Source organism: Ovis canadensis, chromosome 6 (assembly GCF_042477335.2).
Source record: "Ovis canadensis isolate MfBH-ARS-UI-01 breed Bighorn chromosome 6, ARS-UI_OviCan_v2, whole genome shotgun sequence".
In the NCBI taxonomy this organism is placed as follows: domain Eukaryota; kingdom Metazoa; phylum Chordata; class Mammalia; order Artiodactyla; family Bovidae; genus Ovis; species Ovis canadensis.
The window spans coordinates 52,299,272-52,320,139 of NC_091250.1; the positions used below are offsets into that span (position 1 = coordinate 52,299,272).

Here is a 20,868-nt window from a genome sequence, read left to right on the forward strand (position 1 = left end):
TAGAAGGATCCTGCACCATTGGAGGAGAAAATTGCCAGCTGCCTGTCTAGAGGTGGTTTTTTCCTTTGTTAGACAACATTCAGCTTGCTGTTAGATTTTCTTATGAGCCAGCAGATTCCCCTACTTATATTGACCTGATTAAATACCAGAACATCCCTGGAATGCTCTGACAGATGATTATGTTTTCGTATAAGAAAGGCTGAGCTCAAGTCTAACAAAAGAGGAAATGCTTGAGTTCTTTATTATTACAATGGCTCATTTTAAAGCATTCTGTTAGCATGAATTTCAAGAAGAGTATTACAATAAACTCTTTTCTCCATTAAAAGATTTGATAAAATACAAATGAATAATTACCATTTGTGTTATTGAATAATCATGGTTTAAATTAAAGAAAATAAATTTATATATAATAGACTATATTCTCATATTTTTCCTGAAAGTTTTGCCTACTGTATCATTTAGTCTCTATAAAGTTATTTTGTACTTCTTATTAAATGTCAAAGGCTAAACCAAACCCTAGTTCCCAACATTCTTTTTCACCCAGACTCATAATCTATGTCAAAATGTTTATGGGGAAAAAGAAACTTATCTTTGCTTACAGAAAGATATAAATAGTACAAGTAAATTCCATGCTACACATGCACATTATTGAGATATTTAAGAGCTATTTTAGCAAATATAATTTTAAAAATAAAGTATCGGTTATATAACCCACTGACTTTTCATGTGACAATAAGCAACACTTTTTTGAAAACATTTGTTTTGGAGCTGGTGGGTAGGAGGGGGTGCTATAACATTTCCTTTTAAAAAATAGGAAAATTATAATATAGGACATATTTACATTTAAAATTAGTTACTGAGTAAGCTTTATAGAAAATGTTTAAGAATATAATTAGTTTGTATACTGCCTATATTGTGTTATTCAGCAAGCACCAGTTATTCATTTAACACTGATCTTAGTCTCTGCTTTATTTTTTGCCACACTATATGCAACAGCTCTGCGTTTTTAAAATCCTTAGTGTGTCACGACATCATGCTTTCCACTCTTGTTGTTGGGACAGAGAAGAGCATGTTAGCACAAAGCTGGGCGATAGTCCCGGTGACAGTAGGTGCATTGGGTGGACCAGGGAGGACCATAGCAGGGGTAAAGTCAAAAGTGAACAGGGTACTAGATAGGAAGAGAAATATGAAATAGAGCATAACCACTCGTGCAGAATTTAAACACAGTTTCCCACATCTGAGGATGTTTCCGTAGAAGTTACCTTGATTGTTCTCCTCTATCAAGATCAAGGGAACAAAAGGAGATGGAAAATGGCAGAGACTAACTAACCATCTTGTTGCAGGAAGGGGGACCCCTTCCAGAGCCCGAAACCAGGCTCTTGTCTAACACTCAGAAATGAATTGTCTGAGGAGCCACATGTGCTGACAAAGCAAGAGACTTTATTGGAAAAGGGCACCTGGGTAGAGAGCAGTAGGGTAAGGGAACCCAGGAGAGCAGCTCCGCCATGTGGCTCGGCTCACCGTCTTGGGTTTTATGGTAATGGGATTAGTTTCCGGGTTGTCTTTAGCCAATCATTCTGACCCAGAGTCCTTCCTGGTGGTGCAAGCCTTGTTCAGCCAAGATAGATGCCAGAGAGAAGGATTCTGGGAGGTGGTCGGACATGTGGTATCTCCTTTTGACCTTTCCTGAACTCTTCTGGTTGGTGGTGGCTTATTAGTTCTGTGTTCCTTACCAGGACCTCCTGTCATAAAACAGCTCATGCAAATAGTTACTATGGTGCCTGGCCAGGGTGGGCGGCTTCAGTCAGTGTGCTTCCCCTGACAATCTGAAGAGGTGTCCATGAAGCTCTAGCTTTTTCCTCCTCTGGAGTTCCTTTATTGCTCATCCTTCTCACTCATCATGGTCAACTGTGTTGAGTGAGAGAATCTTGACGTGCAGACTGTTTATGGCAGGAGAAACTTACAGTCTCACCTGATTCATTTCCTTGGTATGTGGTCTGGGCGATCAGAAGGCCCCTTTCCATGCTCCTTGTTAGCCTCACCCTCCTGGTCACAAGGCCCCTCCTAACCTGTCACCCTGTCACCATCATGTCTTGAGAGGCCTTCTCCTTTAGCTTTCGGCCAGTACTGAGTGGCTGCTCGAGCTCCCCACAGCTTTGGGGAACAAGGCCCTACCTCTCAGAGCTCTAGCTCTGCTGCTTTTGCCCCCACCCAGGGGCCTCTTCAGTATGTCCCAAGAGATGCGCTTAAATGGTGTCAGACCTGAAAATGTTAAGAGTCGCTACTATAACCTATAGCAACTATGTTTTTCTCAGTGTTCACCTATGCATAATTGATCTGTTATCTAAGATTTCTGTCAAGTTTTGCTTAAAAAATTAGGAAGAATTAAAGCTACACTTCACTATCTTCTATTGAAAAATCCATGATATGTTATTTTGCCTGCAACCATTTAGAAAAATATCCCCATGTTTCAGGGTGAGGTTGGAGAGTCAATAAAGTCTGTACTAATACCATTATGACATTTTTTAAAATAAGCAATGCAGAAGACAGACTAGAAATACTTTAATGTACATGATTTCTTATTTGTCTCAGTTTATAAGGAAACATGATCAGGCTTATATTATTATTTATTACACTAAAAATGTAAAAGTTTAAGGAATATATTCATTATGTGAGAGAGCTCAATTTAATTCTCATTTAAAAATTGGCCATCTACCAGGAGCATGAAAATATCATTGAATCTTGGTGGTGGATATAAGGAAGTTCATGGTGATAGTCCCTGTATTTTTCTATGTTTGAAAGTTTTGTAATAAATATTTTTTAAAAAGTAAAGCATGGCTATTGAAAATGATTTCGATTTTCTAAAATACAATGAACTAAAAAATTATACCCATTTTATTATATAAATATGTTAAATTCCTACTGCAAACTAAAAATTGTGCTATCTTAGAATATTAAAAAGTTTAGTATTGCCAGAACATTACATGCATGTAGGGGAAGGAGGAAACTCTGAAAAAAGCAAACCTGAGATGTGGAGAGTGAGAATGAGAGGCCGCCAGGATCTAAGTTCAGATTAAATTGCGGTGACGGCAGCTGTGAGAGTCGGGATATTACTGGAAGGATCGTGCTCCTGTGCTCCTCAGGGTTGCGCAGGGACCGACTCACACAAGAGCAAAGAGCATCCTTTGAGGACAGCAGGATTTCCACCTAAGCACAACTGCTCAACTAGATTTGGGAATATTTATTTGAACAGGATTTATTCCAGTCATTCATTCACTATTCAAAAAGATTAGAAAATAAACTTGGTCCTTTAGTTTCTAAAAATAATTTTTAGCTTTTGTATTAATCTGCCCAAGCTGCCATAACAAAGTACCACAGACTTAAACAACAGGAGTGCATTTTCTCACGGTTCAGAGAGGTCGAAGTCCGAGATCAAGGTGCTGACGGGGTGGGTGCTTGTTGAGGCCTCGCTGCCTCGCTGACGGTGCCTGCTCGGTGCGTGTCCTCACACGGCCTTTCCTCTGTGCTCTCCGGTGTCTGCCTCTTATAAGGATGCCTGTGCTCTTGGATTAAGTCCCCACCGTCATGACCTCATGCAACCTTAATTACCTCCTCAGAGGCCCTGTCACACTGGCAGGTAGGGCTTCCTCATATGAACTGGAGAGGTGGGGGGACACAGTTTAGTCCTTCAGTTCAGTTCAGTACCTCAGTTGTGTCTGACTCTTTGTGACCCCATGGACTGCAGCACGCCAGGCTTCCCTGTCCATCGCCAACTCCCACAGCTTCAAACCTAAAAATTCCTCCATTAAAAAATTATAATTGGAATTATACCCCTGGAATTAAGAAAATACAAAAACAAAGAAAGAGACATAGTTAAATATTATAAATATTACAGTAAACTCATTGTGAATTTGAGAGAGATTTGAGAGTGTTTCTATATGTCCCTGCATGTTAATCCCTAGCACCTTTTCCTCATGTGTTCATTTATTTTATACTTGGAATTTTTCTTATAAATGTAACATACATCTTTTATATAATTTTACTAAATGTATGTATTTGTACATTAAAGGTATAAAATAAGGCTAGATTAAATATGGAGTATTAACAATCACCAAGATAGTGTAATGGTGAAAATATTATGACAATATTTAATTCATAATTTTGCCTCCATGATAGCCTAAGACAGGATATGAATTTAAATTGCAGAATAAATATTTAATTTACTCTGTTTCATTTGGGGATATGATTGATAGTAAAATATGTTCATTTATTTTTACGCTTTGGAGCTCACTTATTTCAAATACAGTTTTAGGTGGTTAGGAGTTATCTTTATATGTTTTTAAAATTGAATTATAGTTGATTTACAGTGTATTTCTGCTGTACAGCAAAGTCATTCGGTTACACACATATATACATTCGCTTTTATATTCTTTTCCGTTATGCTTTATCCCAGGGTATCGAATGTAGTTGCCAGTGCTATACAGTGGGACCTTGTTGTTTATCCATTGTATATGCGACAGTTTGCGTCTGCCAGCCCCTAACTCCCACTCCACCCCTCCCTCCCATCCCCTTGGCAACCACCAATCTGTCTTCTACGTCCGTGATTCTCTTCCTGTTTTGTAGTTAGGTTCATTTCTGCTATATTGTAGATTCCACACGGAAGTGATACCACGTGGTATCTGTCTTTCTCTTCTGACTTAACTTCATTTAGTATGGTAATCTCTAGTTGCAGGGAAGTACCTTTAAGGTCACACCATGACAGAGAGTAAGTCTCATTCGCTTGTACCTGACCAAATGGTGCTGCTGCTGCTGCTAAGTTGCTTCAGTCGTGTCCGACTCTGTGCGACCTCATAGACGGCAGCCCACCAGGCTTCGCCGTCCCTGGGATTCTCCAGGCCATTTCCTTCTCCAATGCATGAAAGTGAAAAGTGAAAGTGAAGTCGCTCAGTTGTGTCCAACTCTTTGCGACCCCATGGACTGCAGCCTACCAGGCTCCCTCCACCCATGGGATTTTCCAGGCAAGAGTACTTAGGGTGCCATCGCCTTCTCCGAAATGGTGCTGCACTGATGGTTTAATTTGTTCTGTGATGTAGTAAAAGACAAACATTTCGCCAAGTACTTTAATTTTGTGAAAAACCTCTTAAAAGAGAATGTTAAAATGCTTAAGGGAAGCATTTCAAGAGCATTAAATGAATTAAATTCTGTAATTAAAACTTCTAAAACTAAGTCATGAAGGAACTCTAGTTATAAGCTTACATTCAGAAACTGGTACTGGGAAGTAGCAAATCTATATTTCAGTTGAAATGCTTTCTTTGTATTCCATAGTTCTTGTTATATCATTTTTACCAGGATCATCTAATATAGTCAGATTTAGGTATTAATGCATTTATATCATCATAAAATGTCTTTCTCAATTGGAGAAAATCAGTGTCCCATTCTGGAGAAAAAGATGTATTTCCTTTTCAGATTTTTCTTAATATATTATATTAATTTATAAGATCCATGTATGTGTATGTATGTATGTGTATAAAACCTATGAATAATGGAAAATGTCTTTGCAAGTTTGCACAATTCCCCTGGTTTTGAATACAGATTACTTTCGGTACAGATACAAAAGCTTTTCATTGGCAGAAACACAGCCCTCGCCAGTTTGCCTTTAGGAATAATTTCTCTTTTAATCTGATACATTTGGCACCAAGTAGTCTCAGGAGTAGCACTGTGCTCAGATTTTTATAAAAGATGAAACATGGAATTTCTAGACACTCTTCTTTCTGCATGACGCATTGTCATTAAAACGTCCTTTTTGCCTTTTAAAGTAAAATGAAGCTATTTTTTTTTTCAATTCAAGGGGACTTCTCAACAAAGAAAATATTCCTTCTGGCTTCAGCAGTCTTGATGAATGTATGTTGAATGCTTGTGAAGTGGAAAAATTATATGAAAATACTTCTGGTTATATTGGAGAAAGGGGTAAACCTAAACGTCAGAAATCCAGTTCCAAACTTTCTGAGCTCAATGAAAATCAAGATGGTCTTGTGGTAAGTGCATGATTCTATAAAATTTTTACTTGTAGCCAGTTAGGAAATACCACATCTCTTTTCCATGCTTTGTAAAAAATAAAAATTAATGTCAAGCTCGAGTTTCACAGAATTATAGGACATGAGTTCTGAAAGAGACCTTAGAGGTACTAAGTATACACACTTTTATTTCTTTTTAATAACTATAAAAATCAAGTTACGAAACACTGTATTTTGCCAAAGGAAGCAGAAGCAGCACAAACTTTGATTTCTATGTTATTGAAATTGGTCTGACTTTTGTCTCATTCTTTTGAGCATTTTTAAACTTTATTTTTAGAATAAAATTATCAAATCATATCATTTTTCCTTATTTTCCTCCATTTTATCTGTTCTTATCTATATGAATATAAAAAATTAATGAGTTTAAAGTGAGGTAAAAGAAAAATACATATGGAAATAGGATCAACTGTCTTTGTGTTCAGAAATCCCTTTGTGTTCAGAAATCCCTTTGTGTTCAGAAATTTAATTTCAAAGATATACTCCATAGTTTTTTCCCCCTATATTAATCAGAAGCAAATTAGTCTCCTAAACAGTTACCTCAGACCTAAATGCTGGTTCATGAATTTGATATATAAGTTATACAAGTGAGTTTAGTCAATAACTCAATATAAATCCAGTTTATATTTATATATTTATATTTATATATCTATAAATATACATCATCCTTTATTGTGTATGTTCAGTTTCTTTGAAAAGTGAGAACCAAAATCTGTCTTCTGATTTCCTTTAGCTTTCAGAAATTTAATCCCCCCAAAAAAACTGAAGTTGAATTTTATAACATGAACTGGAGTCCCTAATAAAGATAGGTAATAGCCATTCTCTCACAGTGTTTTAAAGCCTCTGTCTGGTTTATCTCAGCAGTTTTTACCTCCATGCTGGGTTTTCTATAAATTTAACAAAACTCATGGGCCACCTATTTTCCCATTGTCAGTTTCTGCCTGTGCTCAGAGAAGATTCCCAGTTTAATTCCTTAAAGAAAATATGCATAAATGCAACTCTGGGGAAAGCATGTTTACTCTATGCCCCTCAGATGTCTTGATGCCCTGTTTCTGGAAGCAAACTGATCAACTAGAGTAAACACAGCCACCCACCTCAGACTGGTGTCTGACACCATTCTACAAATACAGCTTCCCAGGTGGTACTAGTGGTAAAGATCCCATCTGCCAGTGCCGGAGACATAAGAGACACAGGTTTGATCCCTGGGTCTCGAAGACCCCCAAGAGGAGGCTGTGGTAGCCCACTCCAGTATTCTCACCTGGAGAATCCCGTGGATAGAGGATCCTGGTGGACTATAGTCCATGATATCGCAAAGAGTTGGACATGACTCAAGCGACTTAGCATGCATGCAAGCTTTGGAACCATTATACATTAAATGGTTTTTAACACTAGCTTAATTCTTATTTGAAGGAAAAGTAAAATTTTTAATAAACTAAATGATACTAACTCCGTTAGCTCTTTATTTGGCCCATGATTTGTTTTCATCAATGTTTTTTCCACCAGGAATAGTATCTTAAATTAGCTAAGTGGTAGTAGCTAATGAAACTGGAAAAGTATAGTTACTCCTTAGAATACACGTGTGATTGCTAAAACTGTGGACATAGTTGATACTTAAAAAACATTTGGATGAGAGAGCTTAGTTCCATTCTGTTTGGGGTTTTTTTTTTTTTCTGTGAAAGGATTTGTCCCCACCTTAGCTGCCAGTTTCCACATTCCAGGATTGTGCAGGTCACATGTTAACATAAGTGAGCTAAGTGGAACGTGTCTCTGTTGCAATGAATAATTTAAAGCACTGCCAACACAACTCAGACAGAAGCAAAACTTTCTCATCTATGAAGTGAGGGTATCCTCAGAGATATTTCCTGACTCTCATATTCCATTAATGTTAAATCTCATCTTTGCAGGTAACCACAAAGCAAATAGCCAGGGAACATGACAGTGACTGCTGTTTAGACCACACCCTGAAAGTGAACTTGTGCTTCTTAACTTCCTACTTACTTCTAAACTTCTATTTTTACTTTCCCCCTCTCTCCTCCAAAGCCTTCTCTTATTCCTTTTCAAGTTCTTTATACACTGACTAAACTTTTGTTTCTGGAAAACATATGGAATAGTATACCTTCTCTGTGCCAGGAAATATTTCAGAATCTGGGGATACATCTGTGAGACAAACAGGCAAAAATCACTGCCTTCATGGAGCTTACATTCTAGTGGGGGAAACAGACAAAATCAAGACAAAAAAGTAAACCATAAAATATATTACATAGTGATAACTATTAGTAAGAAAAATAAGGCAAAAAATGAGGCTAGAAATTATAAATGGGCAGGGGTTGCAGTTTTAAATAGAGTTTTTAGAGATTCTTGTGGCATGGAAGAATTTGATATTTGAGTGTAAAGATCTAGAGGAAGTAAGGAAACAAACCGTACTATCACAGCAGGTTTAGAGACGCCAAGAAAATCACTTATATGACATGTTCAAGAAACTGCAAAGATACCATTATGGTTAGAAGAGAATGAGGACAGTGAAAAAGATAATGGAAGGTGAGGAAAGAACAAATTAAGTAGGGCCTCATAGAACATTGTAAAAACTCTGCCTTTAATCTGGGTGAGATGAGAATCCATGTAAGGGTTCTAGGCAGAGCGGTGATGTGACTTACTGAAATTTGGTTTGACCACTGTGTTGAGAACAGACAGGACGCAGCCAAGGGCAGAAGCAGAGAAACCAGTTAGGAAACTATTGCAATAATCATGCAGTAGGTGTGCACTAATGATGGCGTGAACTAAGGTGATCCTCAAGCCTGCGCATATTGCCTTGCGGGATGCACAGGACGCTGCTGTAGGGGACATTGTTCACATTGACTAAAATGTCCTCCTTGGGCTTCCCTGGTGGCTCAGAGGTTAAAGCGTCTGCCTGCAATGCAGGAGACCTGGGTTTGATCCCTGGGTCAGGAAGATCCCCTGGAGAAGGAAATGGCAACCCACTCCAGTATTCTTGCCTAGAGAATCCCATGGACAGAGGAGCCTGGTGGGCTACAGTCCACGGGGTCACAAAGAGTCGGACACGACTGAGTGACTTGACTTGTTCACTAGGGTACTGTATTGCAGTCATCATGAGGTAATAGATGCTTTCTGGATATATTTTGAACATAGAGTTGACAAGATTTCCTGATATTACCTGTGTAGTATGAAAGATAACGCCAAGGTTTTTGGCCTGAGCAACTAGAAGGTTTGTGACACCAATTTACTGAGATGGAGAAGAGAGAAGTTTGGGAGATAGTATCATGGTTCAATGTTGGACATGTTTTTTGAGTTTGTTTATTTGGCTATTCTCTGTCTTAGTTGCGGCATGCAAGATCTTTGATCTTCATTGCATCGTTTGAACTTTTAGTTGTGGCATGTGGGATCTAGTTCCCTGACCAAGGAATGAACCCAGAGTATTTTAAGTCGGTATACTAGATGAAGTAATTAAGGGTGTGAGTTTGAACAGACAAGGGGAAGTGACCTCAGGGACCGTGAGCCCTGAGTCCTATGAACGTGTAGAGGATGGGGAGATAACAGGGTACCAGTAGAGGAGACTTAAGAAGGAGACAACAGCAAAAAAGGAGAAAATGGGGTGTGTTTGATGTTTTGGAAGCCAAGTGAACCAGGTATCTCTAGCTGGAAAGTAGGTCAGATGGTTAACCAAGTAGAACAGTGAGAGTCTAGCCATTGGGATTAGCAAGCTGGAGATCACTCAGTAAGAGCAGTTTTGATGGAGATATGGGAGCAAAGCATTTTCCAGAGAAAATGAGAGGAGAGGAACTGAAGACTTTGAGTGGTAATTTTACAGTGATCTCGCCAGCCTATAACACAGCCAAAGAGACCTAAAAAGAGCATCTTGCAGATTAAGAATCTCTAGAGTGGAAACTGTCTGTGTGCTTTGCCTTGTCCTTTGCCCTTTTGAACTGCCACAAGCAGTAGAGACCAAGAGACTGCAAATAGTTCCGCACCCAGAAACTAGTGGTGGTGAGTGGCATTGAGCATCTCTAGTGATTGCTGTGGTCAGAGCCTTCTGCTGTCTTCTTACACCACCAGCTCACATCCGTGCTCTTGAGCCTCTCTGATGGAAAGCTTGTGCCCTAATTTGTCTTTGAACAGCTAAGACAGCAAGCTCGTATTTCAGTGATTTCCCTCTTTCCTGCTTCAGAATTTCTCTAGATCTCTACCCATTTTCTTACCCACTCAAATGATAAACGTTTTTCTGAAATCTGAGATTAAGTATCCTTGAAAATTATGTTTTCTGCATCCATCTCTCCACCTCTTGTACATGTGCAAACATACACGTGCTCGCTCACTCACTCACTCGCTCACTCACTCACTCACTCACGCCCTTTTCATTGCTCCCTCACCACTAGCTCATTTCTGTTGGCCTAGAAAATGCCTCTATCTCAAAAACATTCTTTCTAGGGCACAATTTAACAGTTTGAATCAAAAGCCATAATTCAGGCATTTTATCTAATAATCCTACCTCTGCTATTCTGCTCTGGAGACAGCATTGTACGTATGAAAAGGACCAGAAGTACTGATTTGCTCACCACATGGTTGTCTGTACTCATGGAGAATTAGAAGCAACTTAAATGTTCAAAAGTAGGAGACCAGATAAGTCTTTTATGTCAATTCAAACTTGTATGTCAATTCAATAAGATATTATGCGTCAAACAAAAATTATGGTTCTGAAGACTGTGTAATAAAGTGAAAAATGTTTGGCAAAGTGTATTTTAAGTGCTTTATTTTAAGTGCTTTGCATATATTATCAATTTTAATCCTCCCAATAACCCATAAAGTAGTAATTATTATTATTAATATTCTCATTTGAACATGAGGAAAATGAAGTACAGGCGATAAACAGCTGTCCAAGGTCACAAATAAGTGGTGGGGCTCGGGTTTCATGATACTCTCCCTCAAAAGGAGGTATATAAAGAAGCAGTATATATAGTGCATGCATTTATGTGTGAATATATGTATATAAATATGTTCCTAGAAAAACACACAAAGGAAATATACCTAAAATGACTGAACAATAGTATTGTGCCGGTGGTGGTGATGGTGGAAGTATTAGGGACAATTTTTACTCCGTCCAAAGACTATTTTTCAAATATTCTTTATGTGATTATACTAATGCCTTAATAAGATTTACATTTTATATATTTTAAAAAACATAGTCTAGTAGCCCTTTTATTCATAAACAGCATCTATTTAATCTCACATACACCCTCTGAAATCATAGGCAGGGATCAAGGAAGCAGCTTAGATCTTACACTCACGCCTGAATTTCAGTTCTAACTTTATCACTTAACAGCTATGGCAAGTGAGCAGTTTCTCTGTAACATGGGAGTATTTATCTCTCTTTGTGTTTTTTTGTGAGATTTAAGTGCAATGAAATGTGCTAAATATAGGAAAAACTGAAAACAGTACCGATATAAGTTCTTTCTGCTCCCTCTTGTTCTGAGGGTCAGTCTTTGCCCTTCGTTTTGCCATAAAAAATTTTAAACAGTCTGCAGACATTTCCGGTTCTTTCCTTACTTGCTAATGAACTCCTGTAATTCAGAGTCTACCCCCACTTCTCTGGAGAAACTCCTTTCTGTGTGTCACTGGGTGACTGTGTGGTTGTTTCTGGTATGTTAAGACCTCTGTGCTGCTGTTGGCTTGGTCCTTGTCCTCCTGAAGTCCTTGTGGTTCTTGACCCTCTGTTCCTTTTTCTCAGAAATCCTTCTCCCTTGACCTCCGGGATGTTGATCTCTCTTTGTCCTCTTACGGCAGTGACACTATTCCTTGTTACTGTGTCCCTCACTGACTGGTTTTCCACAAGACATGCTTAGATATAAATGTTACACAGATTATCGCCTCATTCCTTGTCCATCAGCACTGCACCTGAGAGCGTCTCTACTTCTGCGGTGTCAGATGTCACCTCTTTGGAAATGACTTCCAAAGCAACACTTCTGTGATGCTCTGTGAAGCTCACCTTAGACAGTACTTTCAGGTCAACATGTGAAAATCAAATGAATCATCTTTTCCTCCTTGGTCTCCTTTTCACTCATCTGATTTCACAGGTCTTCATCTTCTTAATCATTTTCTAAGGCCTTTCCTTTTCCTTACCCCCAATCCTTCTTCCAGTGTTTGTCATATGTCAAATCTAGTTGACTCTACTTTAAAAATATGCCCCCCCTTCCCCTTTGTATTGCCATAGCCGAGGCACCTTTTATAACTAGTCTGGAATATCAGGACAGCCACCTAGCACATCTTCATGCCTCCGCTGTCTTCTCCACCCCCTCCAAACCATTTTACCTGTTTATAAGAACAATCATTTACCTAATGTTGAAAATCTCAACTCTTGGTTTTAATGCAATATAACCCAGCAAGAACTCCTGTCAAAAACCATCTGACAGTGATTCTCTGAGTAGTATCAATATAAGGTAAAAAAAAAAACAAAAAACCAAGAACAAAAAACCCACCGTTTGAACCACAGATTGAAACGTATTCATTCCTTCAAACATACAATTAACTATATGACAGGCACTGTTTTAAGCAGAAAAGACAAAATGGTGACCCAAACAGACACACTGTCTACCATCTGGAAGTCTACTTTCTCAAAGGATGAGACAGATAAGAAACAAACCAACACGTAGTCAGATGGCAGCACATGCTGTGGAGAGAAGTGAAGCGGCATGAGTCAGATGGGGTGTGGGTGGGAAGCTGAGGATGGACATCGAGCAGATTGAGTCTTCAGGCTCGGCGTCGCTGAGAATGGCGCTTATGCAGGGACCTGTGAGGGAGTGAGCCATCGGGATATCTGAGGAGAGACTATCCAGGCAGAGGGACCACAGCCTTAGCCTTTGGAAGGTGAGCAAAAGGCTCTCCTGGCCAGAGCAGAGTTGAGGGGGGAGTGTTGTAGGAGATGAGGTCAGAGACATAGCAGGGAGCCTGATCCCTGAAGGCTTTGTAGCCATTTTCAGATCTTTAGCATTTACCTTAAGTGAAATGAGAAGCCAACAGAGGATTGCAGAGAAGAAAGCAATTTTCTGAAGTACCTTTTGAAGGGATCACTCTGGCAACTGTATAGCCCAGGAATGGTGAGGGCTGTTCAGATAGAACCTGTTTTTAAAATTGAGACAGTATTACAGTGTAACAGACTACAGTTGGAACAGTAACCAAATACAGAAGTGATGATGGCAAAGACCAGTGCCTGTCAGTTCGGCGCCATCCACCATTGCACCCCAGTGCCCAGCATAGCTCACCACTCAAATGAACAGTTGCCATATCATTTAGTGTGGTAGCTCAGGTGATAAAGAATCTGCCTGCAGTGCGGGAGACCTGGCTTCCATCCTGGGTTGGGAAGATCCCTGCTATCCCCTCTAGGATTCTTGCCTAAAGAATCCCATAGACAGAGGAACCTGCTGGGCTACAGTCCGTGGGGTCACAAAGAGCTGGACACAGCTAAGCAACTAGCAGTCGTGCTTACACTTTCTTTTTTAGAGTAACTTGGGTAACAAAATGACCCAAATTCAATGCCTTGAACACTGTCAAAGTTCTTTCTTCTGTGACAATCTAAAGCAGTTTAGGGCTCAGGAGAGGAGTTAGAAGACTTGCTCCACACAGTGTTTCAGGGCCTCAGGCCAACTGCCTCTAGCTTCAGCAACTGGCTTCCAGAGCAGTCGTGTTTTTCATCTGCATTCCAGCTCACAAGAGGGGAGAATAAGTGCGTGTCAAGGCATGAACCTTGTGAGGCAGCCTATTAGGCAGGCCTGGAAAGCACACATACAGCTTCTCACATCCTACTGAAGACCTGTCTACCTGCCTGAGAGGCTTCAGATGTGCTCTCCCTGGGCACGTGGCTCCCTCATCACTGTGCAAGAGAGGTGGAATGGATTTGGGTGGACAGCTAGCAAGCTCTTCCATAGGTGTCCTTTTACAGTACCAGGAAGTCTTTTTGAATATGGATTATACAGTTTTAAGCCATAAAACATGACGTGTACAAAAGAATACAAAATATTCAAATTTGTCATGAATCCTTTGTTAATGAGAATATACCAAATACCTTCTCTTACAGCTCAAGGCTAGAATAATGAGCTTGTTTTGCCTAGCAGTGTTCCATGTAGCCTTCAAACTGAATTGTTTGTATATTGAGAGAAGTCATCTGTAAAGGCTCGTCGGGCCTCTCTGGTGGCTCAGCGGTAAAGAATCTGCCTGCAATGCAGGAGACAGAGGTTCAATCCCTGGGTCAGGAAGAGCCCCTGGAGGAAGACATGGTAGCCCACTCCAGTATTCTTGCCAGAAAATTCCCGTGGGCAGAGGAGTAACTCAGACACAACTGAAGCGGCTAAGCACAGCACACATACAGTATAAAGGTTTCATCAGCATTTTATAGTTTTAGAAGCCAAATTTGTTTGTACTCCAAGTGTTTTCAAGTATTTCAGTGATCAAACAGGTTTGAGCTTATCTGTCAATGCCAAAGCAGAGAAGGGGCCAGGGGGAAGAACTGAAAATAAGTTCCACAGTCTAATTTTTTCAAAGCTTTTGCTCTTTATAGATTTTAGGTCATTTTTATAATTGAGGAGAATGGTTCTTAAAATTCAGTTTCTTCTGACACCCCCAAATGGTCCAAGTAAATTATAGAAAATTTGTATGTTTTCAAAAGTCTCTGGTAGGCCTTCTATGAGGCAGAACTAGATTTATCTGTCTTTTTTAGTGCAATTCTAAAAGCAGTTTTATCAAATTATACTTAAAGACATAATCTGCCCTTTGCTATTTCTTAAAATTATCTATTACCTTTAAAAGATACTAACTTTAGAAGACTAAAATTATTAATCCAATAAGACATGATGTTTTATAAGAGTTCTTTTACTTCAAACTTTAATAAATGAAAACATTAATGAGCTCCTCTTTTACCACACCTGGAGAAGCATTTGGCACATAAAACAGTTAAAAACCTTCAGAGGTCATTGAGCCGCTATTTTCTCATAAGACCAGCACTGTTAACAACTACAGGGCATTTGAAAGTTCAGTAGCATACTTTCTTACAATGGAAGCTTTCTAAATTTCAGCCATTACTTTGACCTGTCCATTTCATTTTCTCCTTTCCCCATCTCAATGAAGTTGGGGACTGGCTGATCTATTTCTTAATCTTCCCTCTCCAAACCCTTAGGCAAAGAATGGGAAGTTAGAATCTATAAAGTGTTTAGCACCCACGGAAAAAAGGTACTTTTGTTATGTACGTCTAGATCTTTCCTACCCTTGTTAGTCTCATTCTTTAAAAAATTGCTGCAGGTTGCCAATTGTAACACGTTCTTCACATATTCCTGTTTCCAAAAGGTATAGGGGCAACCTAAGTACTTCAGCAAAGGAACACTGTGTACTCGCATGCTGCTTTGGTGGAAGCAGACTATGAATATTCAGCAGTCTCAGATGTGTGGAAGACAACATGAAAACTGGAATTATTACAAAGCTTTAGAGAGAAATACTGAACAGTTTTGAAAGTCACCCTTTGTCAGTTACATCTGTAGAAACTCAGGTCCTTAGAGAGTTGTTAAACATGTAGCTCAAACATTTTTTTAAAAGTGGAGTAGGTGAGAGAGTTGAAATTACAGCTTGTCTTAACCCTGAAAATCAGCTAAACTTTCTCACATTTCACACCTGCTTTTTGCAAAGCTTTCTGTTGTAAAACATAACTATATATTTTCTGTAATTCTCAAAGCCTATGTTGATTGTATCTTGGTTCTTTCTGTTTTGGGAAAAAAAAATCAATCTTCTAACATTCTGCTAACTGAAATATCTTTAAATTTATACTATGGTTTATTTTATGTTCTTTCTGAATGTATCTTAGCCTCCCACCTGAAGGTTTTTATTTCTTCTGAAATAGTTATTTGCATATAATTATAAAGGTATTTCATGGACAGTGTTTTATTTAATGTGATCTGAAGGTAGAGGGTTGTGCTTTCCCTAGGAATTCATCTTTCAGAGCTTCAGGGAAATTTAATACTATTGCACTAGATCTTACACTAAAGATTTTGATACTCTGTTGAAGATTACCAGTGTGCACAAAGATTCTTTGTTAAAGATGGATTGCTCTTTATCAGGACAATCACATTCCAGTAATAAGAGCAACTATGCTCTGGCTTAATGAGAGCCGTTTTAGAGGAGCCTCTTCTAACTCAAACTTTAGAGGTATAAAAATGCACATATTATTGAATGTTTATATATATATACACATATATATATTTAAATTTCTCAGATCCATTCTGAAATTATCTGTGTAAATTATCTAAATGTGTCAGTGGGTATGCAGTAATGGCAGACACAAACACTGCCTTATCAGTTCCTGGGACATCATCTTAACTGTGGGCAAATAGCAGTAATATATTTTCTTGGCGATTACACAGTTTTAGAAATCATAATAACACCACCAACAGCTAATATTCACTAAATGTATAAGACATTAGCATAGTACTTTACATGTATTACCTTATTTAATCCTTACGACCACCCTATGTTAAGTATTGTTGCCACCCCCATTTCACAGCTGAGGAAACAGAGTCAGTAGGATCTTAACAGTTAATAAATGATGGAGCTAAGATTCAAACCCAAACATTCTGACTCCAGAGCCACTATTAATAACTCTTATGGTATGTTATCTCCCTTGTTTTTATACTTGATGGAGCCTAGGGCTTTAAACTTTTAAGAGTTGCAGACAAGTTGACCATACCACCATAAATGGAAAATAATTTATCCATCTACCAAGCCCAAGACTAGTTATCTACCCTATATGCTTGTTTTGTGGAGAGTTTTGTATATCTCAGTCTCATAGGATCACTGTAAACCTTAATCAGATGTGTTTTGCAATGGGCTTTTCACAGTGAAGATTATCAATGGGTAGATGAATGCATGTTGCTTCAATGTGTTCTTTATTTTGACAACACAGATTACATGGATTGTACTTAATAGTCTTTTAATGCAGAAGTGAATCTTTGAGTTCCATGAAATTCAGGTCCAAATCTCCAAGGCAGCTGTGCGTTTGAGTCCCCCAAATGCAAATGTGCTCTTGTTTGCCTGTTTGCAATCTTCCTGCATGGGGACAGCTTACTTGTGCTCAGTCACCTGGGTTGTATTTAGAAACCGTTGGCTGTTTTCACAGAGGCAGTCAAAAAATCTTACTAATATGCCTCCCGACAAGTGTTAAGCCTTCTCCGTCAGTCTGAAATACATGCTACTTGAAGTAAGTTTCCTGTTTATTTTTTTCCATTTGGCTAATATAAAGATTAACATTATATATCACAGAAGAAAAGGCTCTTAAGTTGACTTCATGTCTTTGTGATGGCTATTTTGCAGTTTATTTTATTTTATTTTATTTTTTAGCGATTCAATTCTTACATGATAGTATACATGTTAGAATGCCATTCTCCCAAATCATCCCACCCTCTCCCTCTCCCTCTAAGTCCAAAAGTCCGTTATACACATCTGTGTCTTTTTTCCTGTCTTGCAACAGTTTAGATACAAGCTGCATATCTCCTCAGATCATTTTGACAAGAAACACTGAAAAGATGTTAAACAGGCAATGAATGTGACATTGGCTTCTGATTGCATTAGAAGTCAGATTCCTCAGGTCTAGTTCTAATGCTTCCCTAATATTCTGAGAGTCTGGGTTTTGCTCTATTTAGCTATAAAATGTGGACAGCACCTAACAGGCACACTGTAGGCCATAATGACCATTTCTGTCTGCTGTCAAATGCTTTTGTTAATGGAATGATGAAGTTCGATATACAATTTTACACCAACAGTGTATAATAAAGTATCATAATTTTTACCAATTTTAACAAAGTTGGGAATCTGAGGACTAGAATGAATTAGTATCTACTTATTATCTCATGTGTCTGTCTTAAAGAAGGATCTGTTGTTATGTACTTCTTACCATTACTGCTGGACAACAAGTGGTTTCTTTTGATACAGAACATGGAAAACCTCAGTCCCACACCATCTCATGAGAGGACTGGATCTGATCATGTTGAACTGATGTCGGATGGAAGGTAATTTTAAGAGTTTTCTCCTAACAACACCATTTATAAGAATGTGAATAAACTTTTTTTCAGTTAGTGCAATGTGCATTCAAAGAACTAAAAAGCATAAAATTAACAAACCCTATATTTACCAACAGCATTTTACAACAAGGAAAATGCTTTAGGATGGGAAAATCTACTATGGTGCTATTAAAGACAGATAACCATATTCATGTCATGTTGTTTCTAGGTTTTAGTTTTCTGTTTTGTTTTTTAATTTCATAAGAATTTTATTTAGAGCTACTGAAGTTCTAAAACAAGGAAAAGTATAATTTCAATGAATGAGAAGCATTGTTATAAAACAGAATGACAGTTTATATTTTGTTTGTAGCAAAGAAAATGAAAAGGATGGCAGACAGACCCAGCATTTTGAGGTGAGTAGCTACCAAGTAAGACTGTGACTATGACAGGACTGCCCTGACATTCTTGAAGTCCCTATGAAGATTTATTGGCTTATCAATAAGAGGTGATGAGATTAAGTGACAGTTGTTGAGAAAGGCAAATATTGAGACATTAAAAAAAAACCCAAAAGAATAGAGTTCTTACGATCTTTCAAGGAATTTTTAATTCTTTTATTTGACTTGTGAAGATAAACTTTAATACCAGGGAGATTTCTCCTGAGATTTTTTCCCATAAAATAAGACAAAATAAAAGCCAAAGCTACTGGTTTGATTTTCCATGAATTCAAGCATTTTTTTAAGTGATTGAGACAGATAATAGTGAATCGTAGTGGATTTGTCACAGAGATAATTTCATTAATTTTCAAATTAACAGAAAATCATTTCAAGTTATTAAATTCATTTCCTGAGTTTTGTGTCTTGTTTTAAGTGAACAACAGAGAAAATAATGTCTAACTCCCTTCTATTGTCTGTATCTTAATGTTTCGGTGACTTTCCTAGCTTCCCTGTTGTCCTCTGGTGACATTGACTTCCTGACCCAAGTTATTTGATTTCCTTTGTCCCAATGCTGGCTTCCATTCAGTGTGCTGAGCTTCATTTTTCATTCATGCTTGTGTATATAATTCACTACTTCCAAATGCTTCCAGCTGCACCTTCAGTCTTACGATCAGCTTTCTTTTTGGCAAGAATTAAAGCTGTTTTCAACCTGTTCTTGGATTCTGACTCTTGATATGTTAATTATGCATAGAATCCCCCCTCTAACCACTGATTCCTAACCTTTTTTGGGCAGTAACCTAACTCGCTGATGGGTTGTTCAGTAATATATATACTGAGTCCTACTATGTGCAGGTAATGTGCCAGGAGCTGGGATTTAATAACAGCTGTAGTTCCTACCTCCGTAAAGATTTCCAATCTAGAAAGTTAAGAACTCGAAAGCTATGGACCCCCTTCTTAGAAAAATGCACACTTGTGTTGAATTTGGTATAAAATTGCTGGGAATGAATGGCCACCTGACACGACCGCCCCCAGTTCTCTAGATTCCTCATATTTCCTCTTTGTCATCTGTCATGGGCACTTCTTCATTAACCCAGCCAGTCAATAGGAGGGGAGGCTTCTCCCTGACTTCATAGCTTCTGAGCCACTGCTCTCATCCTTAATTTCCAGCTCCTTCATGCTTCCTTCCTTGGGACCCAGGCAAAAAGCAGACCTTCTTTCTAGTCTCTAGTCACAGTTTTTCAGAGCACAGTGTTCCCATGATACTGTTTTTAGTTTCCTTCTGTTTCATCCTTTTTCTGCTCCCTTCCTCTTCTCACAGTGAGCACCTACTCATCATGCCATTGAACATCATTTTAAAGAAAATGGCTTTGCCAGCCTCCTGGAGAGGTATTCTCAGTTCTCCCCTTTTCTGCCTCTTATCTTTAGGCGGTGAAAGGGTAGAGAACAGCCTTTGGGATGAACTATGTAACATTAACTCATAAATTCCAAGTGGCACCCAAACAAATGCGTGCTGAACTCCGTTTGTCTTGGTGTTTTTGTGGACAGCTCTCACGGCAGATGCATCACAGGGAAAGAATCTCAAGCCTTTCTGCCATGGGCCAGGAACTATTCTTACATGTGTTGCCCATGTGCGTTTACCAATCAGCACCTAGCCCACCGTTGGCACTTCTGAAGCACTCACTATTAATAATCACTGCCATCATGGTCGTTTCAGCGAGGAGATAAAATTAGGCAGTGAGTTAAAATCCAGACTAAGCTCTCCGTGTCATCCTTCTTTCACAACTGCACCAACAAAGGGGAAAAAAGGCATCACTCCACAAGATGAGGATTCTTTTTCTACTCGTGACCACATGTGTTTCCTTCACTGAAAGATACTTTATGATTGAGGAAGGACTGTGAAAGATCTGACTTCCATTTTTAAACCTCTTTCCCATGCTATTATAATTTCCTACATTTTAATATATGTAGCACTTTCTAAAACTTATGGAACTCAAATTGTCTGATTTTCTGATAATACTGCACTAATTCCTAAATTTCAGAAATGAAAAGTGAGTCTAGAAGTTGGTTATCCCTCCTAGAATTCTGTTTAGCTGGTATTTTTTTTTTCAGTTTCCTATAACATCAGATTTACATGCCCACTACGAATGGATATGGTAACGTTCCCAGTTTCATTTCCCATTAAGGCAGATTGTATCCATCCTAAAGGAGATCAGTCCTGGGTGTTCATTGGAAGGACTGATGATGAAGCTGAAACTCCAATACTTTGGCCACCTGATGTGAAGAGCTGGCTCATTAGAAAGGACCCTGATGCTGGGAAAG

At 38.7% G+C, this 20,868-nt stretch overlaps 1 protein-coding gene across 14 annotated transcripts in view; it reads left to right on the top strand.

The window, feature by feature from the left end:
• The window catches only part of FAM13A (family with sequence similarity 13 member A), a 337,328-nt gene that overhangs the window by 275,743 nt on the left and 40,717 nt on the right, over positions 1-20,868 (top strand). For all 14 annotated transcript variants that reach the window (XM_069593719.1, XM_069593720.1, XM_069593713.1 and 11 more), the window contains 3 exons: positions 5,849-6,035; positions 18,048-18,124; positions 18,486-18,528. In XM_069593719.1, the coding sequence (XP_069449820.1) occupies positions 5,849-6,035; positions 18,048-18,124; positions 18,486-18,528 (307 nt within the window). The remainder of the gene's footprint in view (positions 1-5,848; positions 6,036-18,047; positions 18,125-18,485; positions 18,529-20,868) is intronic.